The 17,493-nt window shown below is 51.0% G+C and overlaps 2 protein-coding genes across 9 annotated transcripts in view; both read right to left on the minus strand.

Moving 5' to 3' along the window:
* Positions 1 to 17,493, minus strand: part of LOC143031107 (uncharacterized) — a 202,836-nt gene that overhangs the window by 74,005 nt on the left and 111,338 nt on the right. The window contains exon 5 of one of the 8 annotated variants that reach the window (XM_076194542.1): positions 5,553 to 6,610. The exons of the other annotated variants lie outside the window; for them this stretch is intronic. Coding sequence (XP_076050657.1) covers positions 5,765 to 6,610 — 846 coding nt within the window. The 3' untranslated portion in view covers positions 5,553 to 5,764. Of the gene's footprint in view, positions 1 to 5,552; positions 6,611 to 17,493 lie in introns of those variants that run through there. 8 annotated transcript variants of the gene reach the window in all.
* LOC143031113 (zinc finger protein 131-like) lies at positions 6,629 to 10,715 on the minus strand. The gene is made up of 2 exons (XM_076194561.1): positions 10,610 to 10,715; positions 6,629 to 7,466 (listed from the first exon to the last, which is right to left on the minus strand). The coding sequence occupies exon 2, from the start codon at positions 7,440 to 7,442 to the stop codon at positions 7,083 to 7,085; it is 360 nt and encodes a 119-aa protein (XP_076050676.1). The 5' UTR covers positions 7,443 to 7,466; positions 10,610 to 10,715; the 3' UTR covers positions 6,629 to 7,082.

The raw sequence follows: 17,493 nt of genomic DNA on the forward strand, positions 1-17,493 counted from the left end.
TAGTGTTCAACAGTGCAGAGGGAGAAGCTAAAGAGAACTTGAAAGAAAAGTATGACATGCATCAATCTGAAAACCAGCTTTCAAGAGACGAAAAGAAGCAAGACTGAAGGAAATATGACGTCATCAGTCCTCCTCGAGGAGGACTGATGACGTCATATTTTTCTGGTGCTGTTTGATCATCAAACATTTTGTTGTTTTATTATGATTTTTTGTTTTATTTGACCAAATGACAAGACATCTTGTCATCGGAGTTGAATGGGTAGAGCGTGAAGTCTCTCTCTACACAAATGGGACCGATTAATGTTAAAGAATTAAGATTAAGTGACATCATAGTCATGAAGTTCGAAAAACAAAGTCCAACTTCAGTTTCCGTCAAATATTCATACAGTGACGAATTCAAACGTTTCCATTTGATCAAGAAACCTAAGAGATCTTCTGAAGTGTTACTCAAAGAAAATTGCTGTTAGTGAAAACAAGAAAAAAGATATCAAAGAACTGTGTGAAAAAGGCCTGATCCCGCGTCCCTATTCTGATTTTTATAACAAGATAGTAACAAGAATTTGATGCTTAATATGGTGTAGTCAACCTCTTTCTACTTTTTTAAATTGTATTATTGACTAAATATTGTTCTCCAAGAGAAAGGAATGTTTGCTTTATATAATTGGAACCTATTGATTCCAAAAAAGGCTTAATTTCTTGATTTTGGTCTGCATTTTGTTACAATATAACAAGTTTTTTTTTTTTTTTTTTTTGTGTAATCAGCCTCCGAGTTTTTTTTATTATTTTTTATTATTGAATGGATTATACTGTTCCTTTTCTAAGGTATATTGGCTTTATAATAAACTGAAACTTACAGATTTGCAGTTTTTTTGTTTTTGGTTGATATAAAGACCTAAAATGAAATACAACACCTAAAAATTTTGATTTTTGTTGATAAAGCGTTGTAAGTCAAAAAATAGAAATAAAAATCTCATTCAAGTTCATTCAAATCAACATATTTTCTTTTTGTTTATTTAATTTACCTAATCAAGATGGTAAGTTTTGTTGCTTAGGGTAAAATTATTAATGTTATAGGACTTAGATACTTTAAAATGCTTCTCCTGAAAAATCACGAAATTTGAGATACGACAGTCTTGCAATGATGCAGCGGCATACTCCCTCGCCCCCCACTCCCCCTCATGCATCACAGCATCATCCATACACAGTCACTCTCCACTCACCTCTATCCCTGCCTTCTCCCTTCCTTCCTCAACAGACATTCCCCTCTTTTCCAATGCCCCTTTTACCCCATCCATCCATCTCATCTTAGGTCGTCCCCTCATGTTTACTCCATCCACCTCTGCCTTCCACACCTCTTTTACTAATATTTCTCCACTCTTTACACGTGTCCAAATTATTCCAACACTCTCTCTGTCGTCTCCCCCTGGCCTCGTATTTCGTTCTATCCAACCCTTACCACACTTTTCATGCATTTCATCTCATTTAAACTTTCCATCTCTGCCTCTCTTGTTAAACTCCTAGAAATTGACTTGCTTCTCTCAGTCTACAATTCACCGCCATTCTTTTCCTGCCAAACGCGACCCCAAATACCTCCAGCTTCTCTCCTTTAAGACCTCCCCTACCCTTGTACATCTCATCGCCTTACTTTTAACCCACATTTACCTTAAACATTCACATACTTTCCCAAACTCTGTCAATATCTCCTTTAATCCCGTCTGGCCCTGCCACAACTGCAGTGTCGTCCGCAAACAGCAACTGGCTCACCTCCCACTCTTCTTAATCCATCTCCAGTCCCCAGCCTATTACCCTTGGATTGACGTCTCGTACCACCCCCATCCACACACATTGAACAGCCACAAGTAAGCAAATAAGGGAATTCGTAATAGGTTCCCCTGTTAAAGTCACCCGATACTGGATGTTAACTAAACGACCTAATTCAGCTGCGGGAACACAGTAACAGAAACTCTTAATATTACAATATTTTCAAATTGTCAGGCGATTTTATTTAGATGCAAGTGAACCCTTTACTCATAAAAGGAAACTACTGTTCACATTGCAATATATATATATATATATACACGCATACATATTTACACGAAAACACGTGTTCACAGTTGCACGAGGACCAGTTTCCACCAATGAGCAAGCAGATATCTGAGGAGGCGGAGCTTATAAGCCAAGCTCTCCTGCATGGACTAGCCACTAGGGCTAACCTTGGGGTAATTGGCTCGCTGGGGGGCTGGGAACACCCGAGTCCCCGGGGGGTAAGTTTAACTCACTCCCCCCCCCCCATGGGAGGAGGGAAATCATAGTTAAAGTCTTTCCTCACCCAGGACCCCCACGAAATACATTAATTCCCCCCGGGTGGGAGAGATACCCCCCCCAGAGGTATTACCTCCATACACCCCCCCGGGGGGGGGGGTAGATCACAGTAATCTCCGTCATCGACATCCCCCCATTCTTACACAGGAACAACACAAAAACAAATATATTTTTTTAAAAACTTTTTATTGATAATTAGACCTCTAGGCAAGCTATGGGCGTATTCACGCCCCCAACAACAATTGAAATATGACCCGCGGTCCGATTGGGGGGAAGGGGTGGGGGAGTAAAGGGGGGAATGGGTTCTTACGGGACAATACCAAACATTTCACCGATCCCGGTTCGAGTCCCGATACTCCTTTCAACTTCCGATCCCGGTTCGAGTCCCGATACTAAATTTCCGGTTCCGGTGCAAGATTAATGTTATATTATGAAATGTCGTTTCTCAATAATCAACTGCAGGCCTTGGGAATGACTATGAATTGCGATAATCATTCAAAAGTATCGGAAAATCGGAACATTTGGGGGCAATATCGGGACTCGTATCGGAATCGTTCAAATATTTTGTCCCATTACTTGTTTCCTGCCACTGTACACGTAAAAGTTACGGGCCATTCCCACGGTCAAACCCGGTTTGTCAAACGTGTTTGAAGTAATGCTTGACCGTGTGAATGGGGGTATTTGACTAACACGTTTGACAAACGTGTTTGAAAAACATGTTTGACAACCAAATTCCCCATTCACACGGTCAAACATCAAACACTTGTTTGACAAACCTGGTTTGACCGTGGTAATGGCCTTTTACACTAAAGGAAGTGAGAAAGGTTCGAAATTGAGAGCGAGATCGAGAGAGGCTATAGAGGTAGAAGACACACTGTGTGTGTGTGTGTGTGTGTGTGTGTGTGTGTGTGTGTGTGTGTAGGTTTCGGGTTGGCTCCAAGGAAGCGGCCAAGCAAGCAAGCAGCAGCCCACGAAGCAGCACTCCACGCAAGCACGATGGACTATGAATTCACCCCCTCCCCACACCCATACAAAAGTAATAATAATAAATAAAATAAAACGATCAGGACTAAGTCTTCGTACACGTGGGGGTAAGGATGGGCTTGATCCCCACACACACACACACACACACACACACACACACACACACACACGCACGCACAGTCTCCGTTAACTGCACAACCTTTATACGCAAGCCATGTTTTTTAAAAAGTTCCAACATTAAATTTACTGTTTGGGGGGGTAAAATCTACTTCGGGTTTTCGTCATCATTACGATAGCCATCGCCATCTCCTAACACAAAACTAGACTCCTCGTATCAACGACGTGGGCCGGCTAGTCAGCGACAAGGATGGACTACTCAAAGACGTGGGCCGGCTGGGCAGACACATTAGTCGCCTAATCAGCGACGTGGCCCGGGTAGTCAGCGACATGGATCGACTAATCAGTGACACAGGGCAACTAGTCGGCGACGTGGGCCAGCTAGTCAGCAACATAGGTCGACTAATCAGCGACGGGGGTCGGCTAGTCAGCGACACGGGTCGACTAATGTGCTACGTGGGCAGGCTAGTCAGCGACATGGGCTGAATAATCACCGATGTGGGTCTACTAACATGCGACATAGGTCAACTAGTAGACGACGTGGGCCAGCTGGTCAGCGATATGGGTCGCCTAATAAGCGACGTGGGCCGGCTAGTCAGCGACACGGGTCGACTAATCAGCGACGTGGGTCAGCTGGTCAGCGACGTGGGCCGGCTAGTCAGCGACACGGGTCGACTAATCAGCGACGTGGGTCAGCGGGTCAGCGACGTGGGCCGGCTAGTCAGCGACACGTGTCGACTAATCAGCAACGTGGGCCGACTAATCAGCGACGTGGGCCAACTAATCAGCGACATGGGTCGACTAGTAGGCGACGTGGGCCAGCTAGTCAGCGACACGGGTCGACTAATAAGCGACGTGAGCCGGCTAGTGAGCGACATGGGTCGACTAATCAGCGACATGGGCCGACTAATCAGCGACGTGAACCGGCAAGTCAGCGACATGGGCCGACTAATCAGCGACATAGGTCAACTAGTAAGTGATGTGGGTAGGCTAGTCAGCGACATGGATCGACTGATGAGCGACGTGGGCCGGCTAGTCAGCGATATGGGTCGCCTAATCAGTGACGTGGGCCGGCCAGTCAGCTACATGGGCTGACTAATCAGCGACGTAAGTCAACTAGTAGGCAACGTGGGCCGGCTAGTCAGCGACATGGTTCGGCTTATCAGCGACATGGCTCTAGTCGACGTGGGCCGGCCAGACAGCGACATGGGTCGACTAATCAGCGACAGGGGCAGGCTAGTCAGCGACATGGGTCGACTAATCAGCATCGTGGGCCGGCTAGTCAATAACATGGGTCGACTAATCAGCGACGGGTCAACTAGTCGGCGACGTGGGCCGTCTGGTCAGCGACATTGGTCGACTAATCAGCGACGGGTCAACTAGTCGGCGACGTGGGCCGTCTAGTCAGCGATGTGGGCCAGCTAGTCAGCGACAAGGGTCGACTAATCATCGACGTGGGCCGACTAGTCAGTGACTGATGCTTTAGAACTGTAACACCCGTAACCGTCATTTGCACAATTGTGAAAACATGCACCCGTACAAGCACACGTGTACATATGGGTGTGCGCACGTGTGTGTGTTGTATACATCCTATCCCTCTCCGGAAAAAAGACATGTTCCTCCCCCATCAGGTCGTCTTCACCGGAAAACACGACCTTAACCATAAGGTACAGCACCAGGGGCGTCGTGGGAGAGTAGTCGGTGGGCCCGGTATTCATGCCCATCTTCGGGCAGTGACCTGGATGACTGGTTCAAATGAGAGGGATGAGAGGGAAGGAAGAGGGAAGATGAAATACTTTTCGCATTTACTGTTCCTACTGACGTCAGACAAAACGCGGGACAAACCGGGGCCTCTGCCAATAGATCAACCCAGCCCACCCCTACCCTCCGCCGTCATGAATTGAAGTTCGAATCCTTAACCCATTCAACTCCGATGACAAGATGTCTTGTCATTTGGTCAAATAAAACAAAAAATCATAATAAAACAACAAAATGTTTGATGATCAAACAGCACCAGAAAAATATGACGTCAATCCTCGCTTCGCTCGCAGCGAAGCGAGGACTGACGTCATATTTTTCTGGTGCTGTTTGATCAAACATTTTGTTGTTTTATTATGATTTTTTGTTTTATTTGACCAAATGACAAGACATCTTGTCATCGGAGTTGAATGGGTTAACCCACCCACCAAAAGAGGTCACCATACTGAAGAAGACGCTGGAGGTTGAGGAGGGACGTTTTGATTTGGGGGGAGTGGACGAGGTGGCCAAGGAAGCAGCAGCAGCAGCAGCAGCAGCAGCAGGAGGAGGAGGAGGAGGAGGAGGGCCCCCCCAGAGGTCTACATTACACGCGGTGGTGGCTCCTCATGTGACTGTTGAGGTTGGTCTTCTTGGCGAAGCTCCTTCCGCACTTGGCGCACATGTATGGCCTCTCGCCCGTGTGTGTGCGCCCGTGCTCGACCAGGTGGTCCCGCCGCTTGAACCTCTTCAGGCAGAAGTTACAGGCAAAGGGCCGGCAAGCATATACAGAGCTCTTCCCACGGCCTCCGTCACCGCTGCCGCCACCGCTCTCCTGCGCCGCTGGGGCAATGCCCCCCGAGGACGGTGTGGTGTTGGGCGGGACGACGATAGTGGCTGAAGACGCGACGACGGCGGCGTGGGCGAGGACCGGGTGCTGGGGGGACACGAAGGAAGCAGACGAGGTAGAGGACGAAGAGGCGGACGAAGACGAGGACGAGGAGGAATGAGGAACCATTTGCGAGGTCGACCCCCACAGGCCAGCAGGTCCTCCTCGTACAGTCCTGCCTGTAGCCGTGCGTCCGCCTCCACCTGTAGCACTAGCACCTCCTCCTACTCCTCCAACGCCGCCGCCGCCGCCGCCGCCGGCAGCAGTACCGTAGACCCTGCCCGCTTCGCCAAGGAGGACCACCTGTTGCTGGCCCCTCAGGTAGCCATCGTCTTGGACGTAGCAGTAGGTCACGACGCAGTCCCCGGGGGGCTTGCTGCTGCTGCTGTCCTCGTCCTTGGGGTCGCCGCCGCCTCCGCCCTCGGCCACGCCTCCCGCCACGCCCAGAACTCCGCCAGGGTCCTCCTCCTCCTGGTGTCCCTGAGCTCCGGGCGTTTCGCCTTGGCCCTGTCTCGCTGCACCAGCGGCCTCAGCACCTAAGTCCCCAAGTAATAACCGCATCGTCTGCAAGGATACACAAAAATAGCGAGTCACCACTCTGTACAGTCCACCACGCCGTCCCATACCCCCACACCCCCTCCCTTCCTCCCTCCCTCCCACTCAACCTTTCCCTTCAACCCAACCGCGTCAGCGTTCCTTCTGTCCTAAGCCAACCCTTCTCCTCGCAGCAGCTGGCACTCCTGTACACCCACACTACCCCCCCACCCCGGGCCTGGCAACAGCTGACCCAAGCACTACCACCACCATACCAACACCACTACCACCATCACCTCTACAACTTCCATCACCACCAGCAGCAGCAGCAGCAGTAGCTTGGCAGGGCAGCTGACCAGAGGCCACGCCTGAGAGGAGGACCTGTAGTACTCCTGGAGGAGGTTCCTGTGTTGCTGGGCGCGGCACCAAGGAGGTTCCGAGGTTCTACTGACGAAGGCGCTCGTTCCCGTACGAAACTTCGAGCGGAAAGGGGCGCCCCTCCTCAGGGCAAATGTCCCTGAAAATGCTGTTGCAGCTCCTCCTTGGAGGAGAAGAGCTGACTGCAGACGCTGCAGACCGGCGGTGCACACCTCCCGGCCTGGTGCCGCTTCAGGTGGTACCGCCTCACGAAGGTGGTCCCGCAGGTGCTGCACGAGTAAGGCCGCTCGCCCGTGTGCAGCCGCAGGTGCTCGCGCAGGTGTCCCGTGTTACCGAACCGCTTGCCGCAGTAGGTGCAGCTGTGAGGTCGTCCTTCGTCATTAGTACCGCGGTTCACTTTCGAGGGCCACTGTTGTTGTTGTTGCTGTTGTTGCTGCTGCTGGAGGGTGACCGCAAGGGGATGAGGGGGGTGGTGGGCCAACATCCCAGCCACCACTAGTCGCGGCCCCTGCAACAAACACCAGCTCTTAGCACCAGCCGCCAATAGCACCGCCACAACCACCTCCTTACGTATTTACCTCTACAACTGCGTTAACTCATGAAACACGGGCAGACTTTTTTCCCCCCACAACGCGATTGGTCATTGCAGGTCTTCTCCCTACTCTCCTCTTGTTCTTCCTCCTCTTCCTGCTGGGGGAGGGAAGGGGGGGGGGTATTCAGGGACGTCGAGGACGTCACAGGGACGGGGGTGTTGTGGGAGGGCGGGAGAGGGACAGGGACAGGGACAGGGACAGGTATTTTCCGTTTGCTTCCTTTGATCATGTTTTCCAAATTTTCTTAAAGAGATAAAATAAAAAGAATCATTGGTTCCTTGGCGCCAGAAAAGACCAACTTCGTGGACCTGAGCAACCCTACCATCCCATCTCTCGAACTCGAGGACTCGATTTCGAGCAAGTTCCTACATTCCCCACCCATTCCCAACCACCACCACAATGCAAAACAACACCCCCTTCCACTTCCACCTCAACCACCACTCCACCTACAGGGTCAGTTCTGTACTTGGAAATCAACATGGTTGCCTTCTTGCAAGTGTTGCAGATAATGCAATTGCAGGTCCTCCTTGGACGTGCACAGGTGGCTACAGATGGTGCACACTGGCGGGGCGCACCTCCCGGCCTGGTGCCGCTTCAGGTGGTACCGCCGCACGAAAGTGGTCCCGCAGCTGGCGCACGCGTAGGGCCTCTCGCCCGTGTGCAGCCGCAGATGCTCGCGCAGGTGTCCCGTGTTACCGAACCGCTTGCCGCAGTAGGTGCAGCTGTGAGGTCGACCTTCGTCTGTAGTACCGCGGTTGTTTGCTTTCGAGGGCCACTGCTGCTGCTGAAGGGAGGCCGCAAGGGGAGGAAGGGGGTGGTGGGCCAACATCCCGGGCACCACCAGCTGCGGCCCCTGCAACAAACACCAGCTCTTAGCACCAGCCGCCAATACGTCCTTTCACCAGCGTCTTACACCTACACATACACTTGCACGACGGCCCGGAGCGGAGACTGTACCTCTCCTCAGATGAAGACACTGGTGCAATGCTGAGGGCGAGAATGAAGGGAATGGGTTTCTGCCCGAGGAAGAGAGGGGAGGAAGAGGAGGAAAAGCCCAAAACAAAGATAGTGGCCTCCCTTCAGAATTTCTAATCGTCAAGACCAGACATTATCATTATCATTCAACTGAGTGGGAAGATGGGGGTGAACTTTGCCAATGGACGTGGGTGGGGTGGTTCTTATATTTATGGAACCCCTCCTCCCCCCATCTTAACCCCCCACCACCACCACCACCACGCAGAGCACCAATTCAGAGGGGAAAAAAATAGGTCTGCCCTTAAAAGACAAAGAAATCCGTCGAAGTACGGCACCAACTTCGAGGTACTCTCACTTCGGAAGGGGACCTGCCTGCTGAAGGAACACCACCATCACCGCCGGATACTCTGAGGTAATCGAAAACAGAGGACGCAGAAGCCTGAGGGGAAAGATACCTGAAGAAGTTGGCACAGCCTTGGCACCAGTGCCAACCCCCAACCCCCCAATCCCACTTGTGTTGTCAGAGATGGACGGTGGCAAACAGACACCCAGACTGGTGATAAGAGTGTAAGCAGAGGGCTGGGTAGTGGTTGGCGTGGAGGGCGTGCGCGTGTGCCCAGGAATGCCTACTGGCGATGATGACGCATAGGAAGTGATATTCACCGTCAGGAACTGCCATAGCGTCGGCGGCGATGGAGACAACACCCAACCACCTGACGGAGACGTGGACGAACCGAACGGAGTTTGCTTGTCCTCCTCCTCCTCCTCCTCCCAGGGCCCCTAGGGGAGGCGACTCAGGACAGGTGCTCCTTGTAGTGCAACTGGAAGGCTTCGCTGTTGGGGAAGACAAGGTTGCAGACGACGCACAGCGGCGGGCCGCACTTCCCCGACCGCTCGTGCCGCCGCAGGTGCTGCCGCTGGACAAAGGTCTTGCCGCAGCTGGCGCACGCGTAGGGCCTCTCGCCCGTGTGCAGCCGCAGGTGGTCCCGCAGGTGGCTCGTGTTACCGAACCGCTTGCCGCAGTAGGTGCAGCTGTGAGGTCGTCCTTCGTCACTAGTACCGAAGTTGTTTGCTTTCGAGGGCCACTGCAGCTGCTGCTGAAGGGAGGCCGCAAGGGGAGGAGGGGGGTGGTGGGCCAACATCCCAGGCACCACCAGCTGCGGCCCCTGCAACAAACACCAGCTCTTAGCACCAGCAGCCAATACGTCCTTTCACCAGCGTCTTACACCTACACATACACGACGGCCCGGAGCGGAGTCTGCACATCTCCCCAGATGAAGACACTGGTGCAATGCTGAGGGCGAGAATGGAGGGGATGGGTTCCTGCCCGAGGAAGAAGACGAGGATGAGAGAGAGAGAGAGAGAGAGAGAGAGAGAGAGAGAGAGAGAGAGAGAGAGAGAGAGAGAGAGAGAGGTAGGTTGGGTAGGAGAGAGTGGGGGATTAGGGAGGAGATAAGTATGAGGAAGAGGAGGAGTCCAAAACAAAGATAGTGGCGAACTTCAGAATCTTTATTCAAATCAAGAGCATACGATCTTTTTTATTCGAGTGAGTTGGGGGAGGGGGGGGTGTTGGTGAACTTTGCCAATGGACGAGGGTGGGGTGGAAGCCTCCTCCTCCTCCTCCTCCCCCACTGCCCTTAAAGGATGACAGAAATCCGTCGATGCACGGCACCACTCTCACTTCGGGTGGGGGCCTGCCTGTAGGAGGAGGAGGAGGAGGAGGAGGAGGAGGAGGAGGAGCAGCAGCACTGCCGGGTAGATAATCGAGTACAGAGGGCGCAGAAGCCTGAGGGGGGAAGATACCTGAAGAAGTTGGCACAACACTGGCAACAGTGCCAACAACCCTCCCTCCCACTTGTGTTGTCAGAGAGATGGACGGTGGCAAACAGACGCACAGACAGACAGACAGACAGACACATAGACTGGCGATAGAGTGTGGGCAGAGGGCTGGGAAAGGTGGCTGGTTGGCATGGAGAGCGTGTCTGTGTGTATGTGTATGTGTATGTGTATGTGTGTGTGTGTGCGAGCGAGCGCACCCATGAATGCCTACTGGCGATGACGACGCATAGGAAGTGATATTCACCGTCAGGAACTGCCACAGCGGCGGCGGCGTCGTGGGTGATAACACCCGACCACCTGACGGAGTCGTGGACGAACCGAGCGGAGGTTCCTCCTCCTCCTCCTCCCAGGGCCCCTACGGGAGGCGACTCAGGGCAGGTGCTCCTTGTAATGCACCTGAAGGGCCTCCCTGTTGGGGAAGATGCGGTTGCAGACGATGCACAGCGGCGGGCCGCACTTCCCCGACCGCTCGTGCTGCCGCAGGTGCTGCCGCTGGACAAAGGTCTTGCCGCAGCTGGCGCACGCGTAGGGCCTCTCGCCCGTGTGCAGCCGCAGGTGGTCCCGCAGGTGGCTCGTGTTGAGGAACCGCTTGCCGCAGTAGGTGCAGCTGTGAGGTCGACCTTCGTCGTAAGATCCTCGGTTAAACTTCGCTGCTGCCGACTGAGTCTGCTGCTGCTGCTGGAGGGAGGCCGCAAGGGGAAGAGGGGGGTGGTGGGCCAACATCCCAGCCACCACCAGTCGCGGCCCCTGCAACAAACACCAGCTCTTAGCACCAGCAGCCAATACGTCCTTTCACCACCACCACCACCACCTCCTCCTCCTGCCTTAACACCCTTACTCCTTAAACACTAAGAAGGCATCTCTAAGGTCCCAGACTTCGCCAACCCATCGTTCTCGCAAACTTCCTTCCCCGATCTCACTTCGCGGTCAACGCCGTCAGCAGGACCTAACGGCTGCAGAAAACGCTTGGGGGGGGGGGGAGAGGTGCGCCTGCAGCAGATTCACTCGAAGTCGTAGCAGCAGCTTCACCATGGGCAGCTTCACAAGCACAGCTGCCCAGGAACACTCCCCAATCCCAGTTTGATTCTTTCCCCCCATTCTCCACCGTCTTCTAGGTAGAGTGATTGTCTCTCCACCCAACCAGGTCTTTGTCAAAGACGAAACTTTTGTTAGTCATTGGCCACAACTTAACCCATTCAACTCCGATGACAAGATGTCTTGTCATTTGGTCAAATAAAACAAAAAATCATAAAACACCAAAATGTTTGATCAAACACCAGAAAAATATGACGTCAGTCCTCGCTTCGCTCGCAGCGAAGCTGCGAGCGAAGCGAGGACTGACGTCATATTTTTCTGGTGTTTGATCAAACATTTTGGTGTTTTATGATTTTTTGTTTTATTTGACCAAATGACAAGACATCTTGTCATCGGAGTTGAATGGGTTAAGTTAACCATGTCACGGGAGGAAGATAAGGATTGCAAGAGTTAAGACAAGCGTTGTTTGAAGGGAGAGAGAAGATAAGGTGGCTAAGATAAGAAATGATAACGAGGATAAATAGATTGAGACTATCGGGAGCTGTAGTTTTAGTGTCAAACCTGGCATATAAAGACACCCAAAGTACGCACACACAAAATATATATAAAATGAAAACAAATAGAAAAAATAATAAATAAACGATAAAGATAAATAAATCAATAAATAAAAACCCTCATACCTCAGTCTTCCGCACATCTTTGTGTGTGTAATAATGATAATAATAATAATAAGTTTATTAGTTCGACATTGATACAATGTGTGTGTGTGTGTGTGTGTGTGTGTGTTCCCAGAGCGTTTGCGGCCTACGATTACGAGAGAGAGAGAGTGAGAGAGAGGGGGGCAGGTCACCTCATCCTGAGTTGATTCACCACCACGATCTCGGACCACGTGCTGATCTCGTGACCGACAGTCTCCGGATGAGCTTAATCCCATACATACATACACCCGCGCGCCCAATCTATGGGTAATACTAAGACATTTTACACATTCCACACATACACGCCCCCTTGCTCATGGGGGGTCAGTAACGACCTGTTGTATGTAAGCTTTCTGCGCCTTGAGTACAGCGCGAACTCGGTACTACAGCGTGGCTGCTCGAGATGCTAACCACCAAACAGTAAGTGTTCTGAAGAGGCTGAATCATCCACTAAGGGAAGAATATGTACATTGAAGATCGTAATGAAGGATCGAGTTCTACTTAACCCATTCAACTCCGATGACAAGATGTCTTGTCATTTGGTCAAATAAAACAAAAAATCATAAAACACCAAAATGTTTGATCAAACACCAGAAAAATATGACGTCAGTCCTCGCTTCGCTCGCAGCGAAGCTGCGAGCGAAGCGAGGACTGATGTCATATTTTTCTGGTGTTTGATCAAACATTTTGGTGTTTTATGATTTTTTGTTTTATTTGACCAAATGACAAGACATCTTGTCATCGGAGTTGAATGGGTTAAGGGAGGTTTCGTCTTCCTGAATGGAGTCCTGTGTAGGTTCGAACAACCGCAACAACAACAATGAGGTTCCACCGATTCTGGAGGAGGAGGAGCAGGAAGAGGAGGAAGAGGAGGAGGAGGAGCGTGGGTGGTGGTGACGGAAGTGGCTACACAGCCTTTCACACCTCGTGTCCGCCCAGAGGCCGATCCAAAGACCTTGGTTCCTGACGCTGACGGCGACGTCGCCTCCTCCTCCTCCTCAGGGCAGATGCTGCTTGTAGTGCTGCTGCAGTTCCTCCTCGTTGGCGAAGACGCGCTCGCAGACAATGCAGAGCGGGAGCCCGCAGTTCCCCGATCGCTCGTGACGCTGAAGGTGGTGTCGGCGAGTGAAGGTCTTCCCGCACCTGCTGCAGGAGTAGGGCCGCTCGCCCGTGTGCAGCCTCGTGTGGTGCTGGAGGTGCTGCTGCTGGACGAAGGTCTTGCCGCAGACGCCGCAGGCGTAGGGCCGCTCGCCCGTGTGCAGCCGCAGGTGGACCCGCAGGTTGTTCGACGAGTTGAATCCTTTGCCGCAATAGGTGCAGCTGTGAGGTCGACCTTCGTCAGTAGTACCGCGGTTGTTTGCTTTCGAGGGCCACTGCTGCTGCTGCTGCTGCTGGAGGGAGGCCGCAAGGGGAAGAGGGGGGTGGTGGCCCAACATCCCGGGCACCACCAGCTGCGGCCCCTGCAACAAACACCAGCACTTAGCACCAGCAGCCAATACGTCCTTTCACCACCACCACCTTCTGCGTTAACACCACTTGAAATATAACACCAATGACCCGGAACAACACCATCACACCTACCACACAGCCTTCCGCGTAAGAGGGGGGGGGGGGAAGGGGGGATAGAGGGGGGAAATGGGGGGGCTTGTTTGATATCGTAAGATTATACCGGTATCGCTACCTGAGGAAGATCACCTACTACTCGAGACTGACGAATCTACTGAGGAGGAGGAGGGGGAGGAGGAGGAGGAGGAGGGATCCCTGCCAAAGACTGAAATGTCGACAACAAAAGGCGATTTGATTCGTCTTCGATGAAGAAGAGGAGGAGGAGGAGGAAGAGGAGGAGGGAGGGGGGAGTGGAGGGGACCTAACAGCTCCAACACAATGTCGTCACTAATAGTTTTTATTCTGGCTAATCTCAGTTTATTTCATTCAGCCAGGAGGGGGGAGGGGAGACAAGGGAAGGGGCGAAAATTTCAACCCCCCCCTCGAATCCGGCTGAATACAATTATCACACACACACACACATGCATACGTGTATGTATGTATATATGTACGTCTCTTTGTCACCGTGTCGATGGGCGTGGGGGCCTCCCGTGGGCGCGCTACCGAAACGCCCTCGCGTGTAGGCACTGTGCCTGATGGATGCGAAGGGCCCTGGGCGTCTTGAAGGCGTGCTGGCAGGCGGGGCAGGTGTGCGGGCGCGTGTCCGTGTGGGTGCGCACGTGGGTGTTCAAGTGGGACCTCTGGATGAACTTCTTCCCGCAGAAGGTGCACGGGAAGGGCCTCTCGCCCGTGTGCACGCGGACGTGGTCGTTGTAGTGGCCCCGGTTGAAGAAGGCCTTCCCGCAGTAAGGGCAGATGTGAGGGTCCTTCCCGCCCCCGCCCATCATCAAAAGCCCACCGCCCCCGCCCCCACCGCCGGCCCCTCCAGCCCCGGCCCCGGCCCCAGCCCCCCCGCCGCCCTGGATCCCAACGCCCCCACCGCCCGCAGTTGCCGCAGCTGCGGCTGCGGCAACGAAGCTCTCCAGGGCTTCGTGGCGGACCGCCATCGCCGCCTCTCGGGGGTTGTACTTGTACTCCGGCCCCCCGCCACCGCCGCCACCGCCGCCGCCGCCGCTGCTGCTGCTGCCTCCGCCGCCGGACCAGAGAGCGGCACCTCGCCCTACGTCAGGACGTTGGTGCTGGTCGTGCTGGTGGTGGGTCTGCTGCTGCTGGTGGTGCTGCCAGGGGAAGGCGTCCCCGCTGCCCAGGGGCGCCGCGGCCGAGTACTCGCCGGCGTAGGTGGAGGAGGAAGAGGCGGAGGAACTTTGTTGCGAGTGCGACGCGGCCGCTGGTCCATGGTGGTGATGATGGTGGTGATGGTGGTGATGGCGACCCGGGTACGCAGACTCGACGCCGTCCACCACCACCACGACGGAGGCAGAAGCTGGGGCCACTTCGGCCGGAGCTCCTCCTCCTCCGTCAGTAGCGGTGGCGGCGGCGGCGGCGGGAGCGGCGGCGGTGGCGGAGGCGGTTCCCTCGTCCTCCTCTCCGCCGCTCGCCCAGCCGCCCGGGCGTGCCCCTCGGTCGCCACCACCACCACCACTTTCGTCATCGCCACCACTTCCACCACCACCTCCTCCACCACCAACACCACCACCCCCTCCTCCGTCACCCTGTGGGAGAGAGAGGAGGGGAGTGTCAGATGAGGAAGGTCATCACCACCAGTGACGTCACATCGGCTGAGATGACGCAACACCACCAGCATAAACATCATTTTCAAATCGAGGTTGATGCCTCTTTTTTTTATTCTTATTCATTTTTATCAATTCATTCATTTATCAGCTTATTTATTTATTTGTGTGCTTATACTTTGTACACGACGTAGCTCGCATGACGTCATGTCGTCTCCTGGCCTGACAGTTCTGAGAACCGAAATCATATCCGTCTACTACCGAAGGGGAAGAGGAAAAAATAAATAAGGTTACCATCCTTAGCATGATTCCCTAATTCACTAAGGGCAGAGGACCCGTCTCCTGACGACACTTAATACAAAGGACACCCCCTCCCCAACTAATTTATATGTATCTTACATTTCGGCATAATCGGAGCTTAACTAACATTTCTCGCCACATTCTAAGAGGATATATATATAAAAAAAAAAGAAAAAAAAAGGAACCTATATAGTAATGCAGTCGCATGTTACAATGTGTGTGTATATATATATATATATCATATATATATATTATATATATACATATATAAATATATATATATATATATATATACATATATATATATTATGTTGCGTTTTACAGTTAATGCATATATTTTATACGTCCTGTATACATGTAAACAAACTTCCGTGTTGTCAAAAGGTGAAATTAAGGTCCACCCGATTTGTTAATTTTTCAAATTTCCCAATCTACACTCACCTACAGTTTTAATATTTCAATTCTGCTAATGAAGGGAGGGTTGCAGAAAACTTTGGACAAATTAAACATACAATACACCACTAAACAAAAAGTAAGCAAATAAAATTAGATGAAATTATAATAAATATCTTCAAGAAAGGGAAAAAATAATATAATGAAATTAAACTACGTATGTTGAGGATAAATACAAAGCAATATCACAAGGCTGAGATGGTAGTGTGTCTACAATCAAATCCACTGGCTAAACCACTGCCACCTGACGATAACTTAATATTAACCAACCACATCGTTGGGCGATTTGATTTGACAATGGAAAACGATCCTCTACGCACGTTGAAGAACACATTGAATCCAAACTTTATCCACATTCCCCAACAACAAAATTACTAAAGTCAAGTTCCTTCACATGCATAGTTTATACACAGACATTTACTTGTGTATAACAAGTTCATCTACAAGCAAACACCTATATGAAACAATCCATTCATTCTAGCACAAAGACCTCCAAAAACATGCAAGAGGATATAAAATATAGTGTTGATCTAAAAACACATTCAAAACACGAGTTTTATTTATTGATTTCGAAATTAATTTCTTCTTAAAGCATTTTACATATTCAAGTGTTTGGACCCCATCAATGGGAACATGGCTTTCCGTATGTCTACATAAAAATTAAATAAAGCATACATAACACATTAATAATCCCAATGGTTTAATAAATTTCAATGATGGAAGACCTACGACTTTTATTCAGCTTTTCCCATAATTACAGTAAAGCCTCAATATACCAAACTAATGGGGGGGCGGGGGACTGATGATTAATCACAAAATTCAGTTTATAAGATGTAGAGAATATCACCTTATAAACTGAAGTGTTCAGAAACATGTATGTCTCAAATGGGTGGCTTTTTATCTACTATTTTATTTTTTTTAACAGGGAAATTCTGTTGGCACTAAGGATGTTTACCTGAAATTAATTTTATTGAGGGTTTATTGTACTCGTACATATACCACATATGCCATACAAAACACATACACACACACACTTATGCACAAATACAACCACTTGTACTAGAAGACAAAATAAATTCATTTCAATTTAAAGTTGATAATAGGCGACCGGGAGTTGAGACCCATCTCCTCTCCTGTAAATTACACTTAAAAAAAAAAAAAAAATGTATTTACTTGAAGTCTACATGAAAGAAGTAATGTTCATGGGGTCTCGCCGTTTAATTTCCAACCGATTCTAGGTACACACCCACAAACGATTTCAATTTAGGCCTAATCTCTATATCCTTCAATCGTCCTACTCTGTGTACAGTATTGTGTGCAAGTGTGATTCACCGTACTCTTGGACCATGTGCTGGACTTGTGATTAACCTCCCAAATCAGAGCTCGGAGCTCATATCTGGCACAATCTATAGTGACCTTACACATACGCCCAACACTTTGCCCGCCTGAACTGGGGTACCGCCTTG

Source organism: Oratosquilla oratoria, chromosome 12 (genome assembly GCF_046742065.1).
Source record: "Oratosquilla oratoria isolate Oo_2021 chromosome 12, ASM4674206v1, whole genome shotgun sequence".
In the NCBI taxonomy this organism is placed as follows: Eukaryota; Metazoa; Arthropoda; class Malacostraca; order Stomatopoda; family Squillidae; genus Oratosquilla; species Oratosquilla oratoria.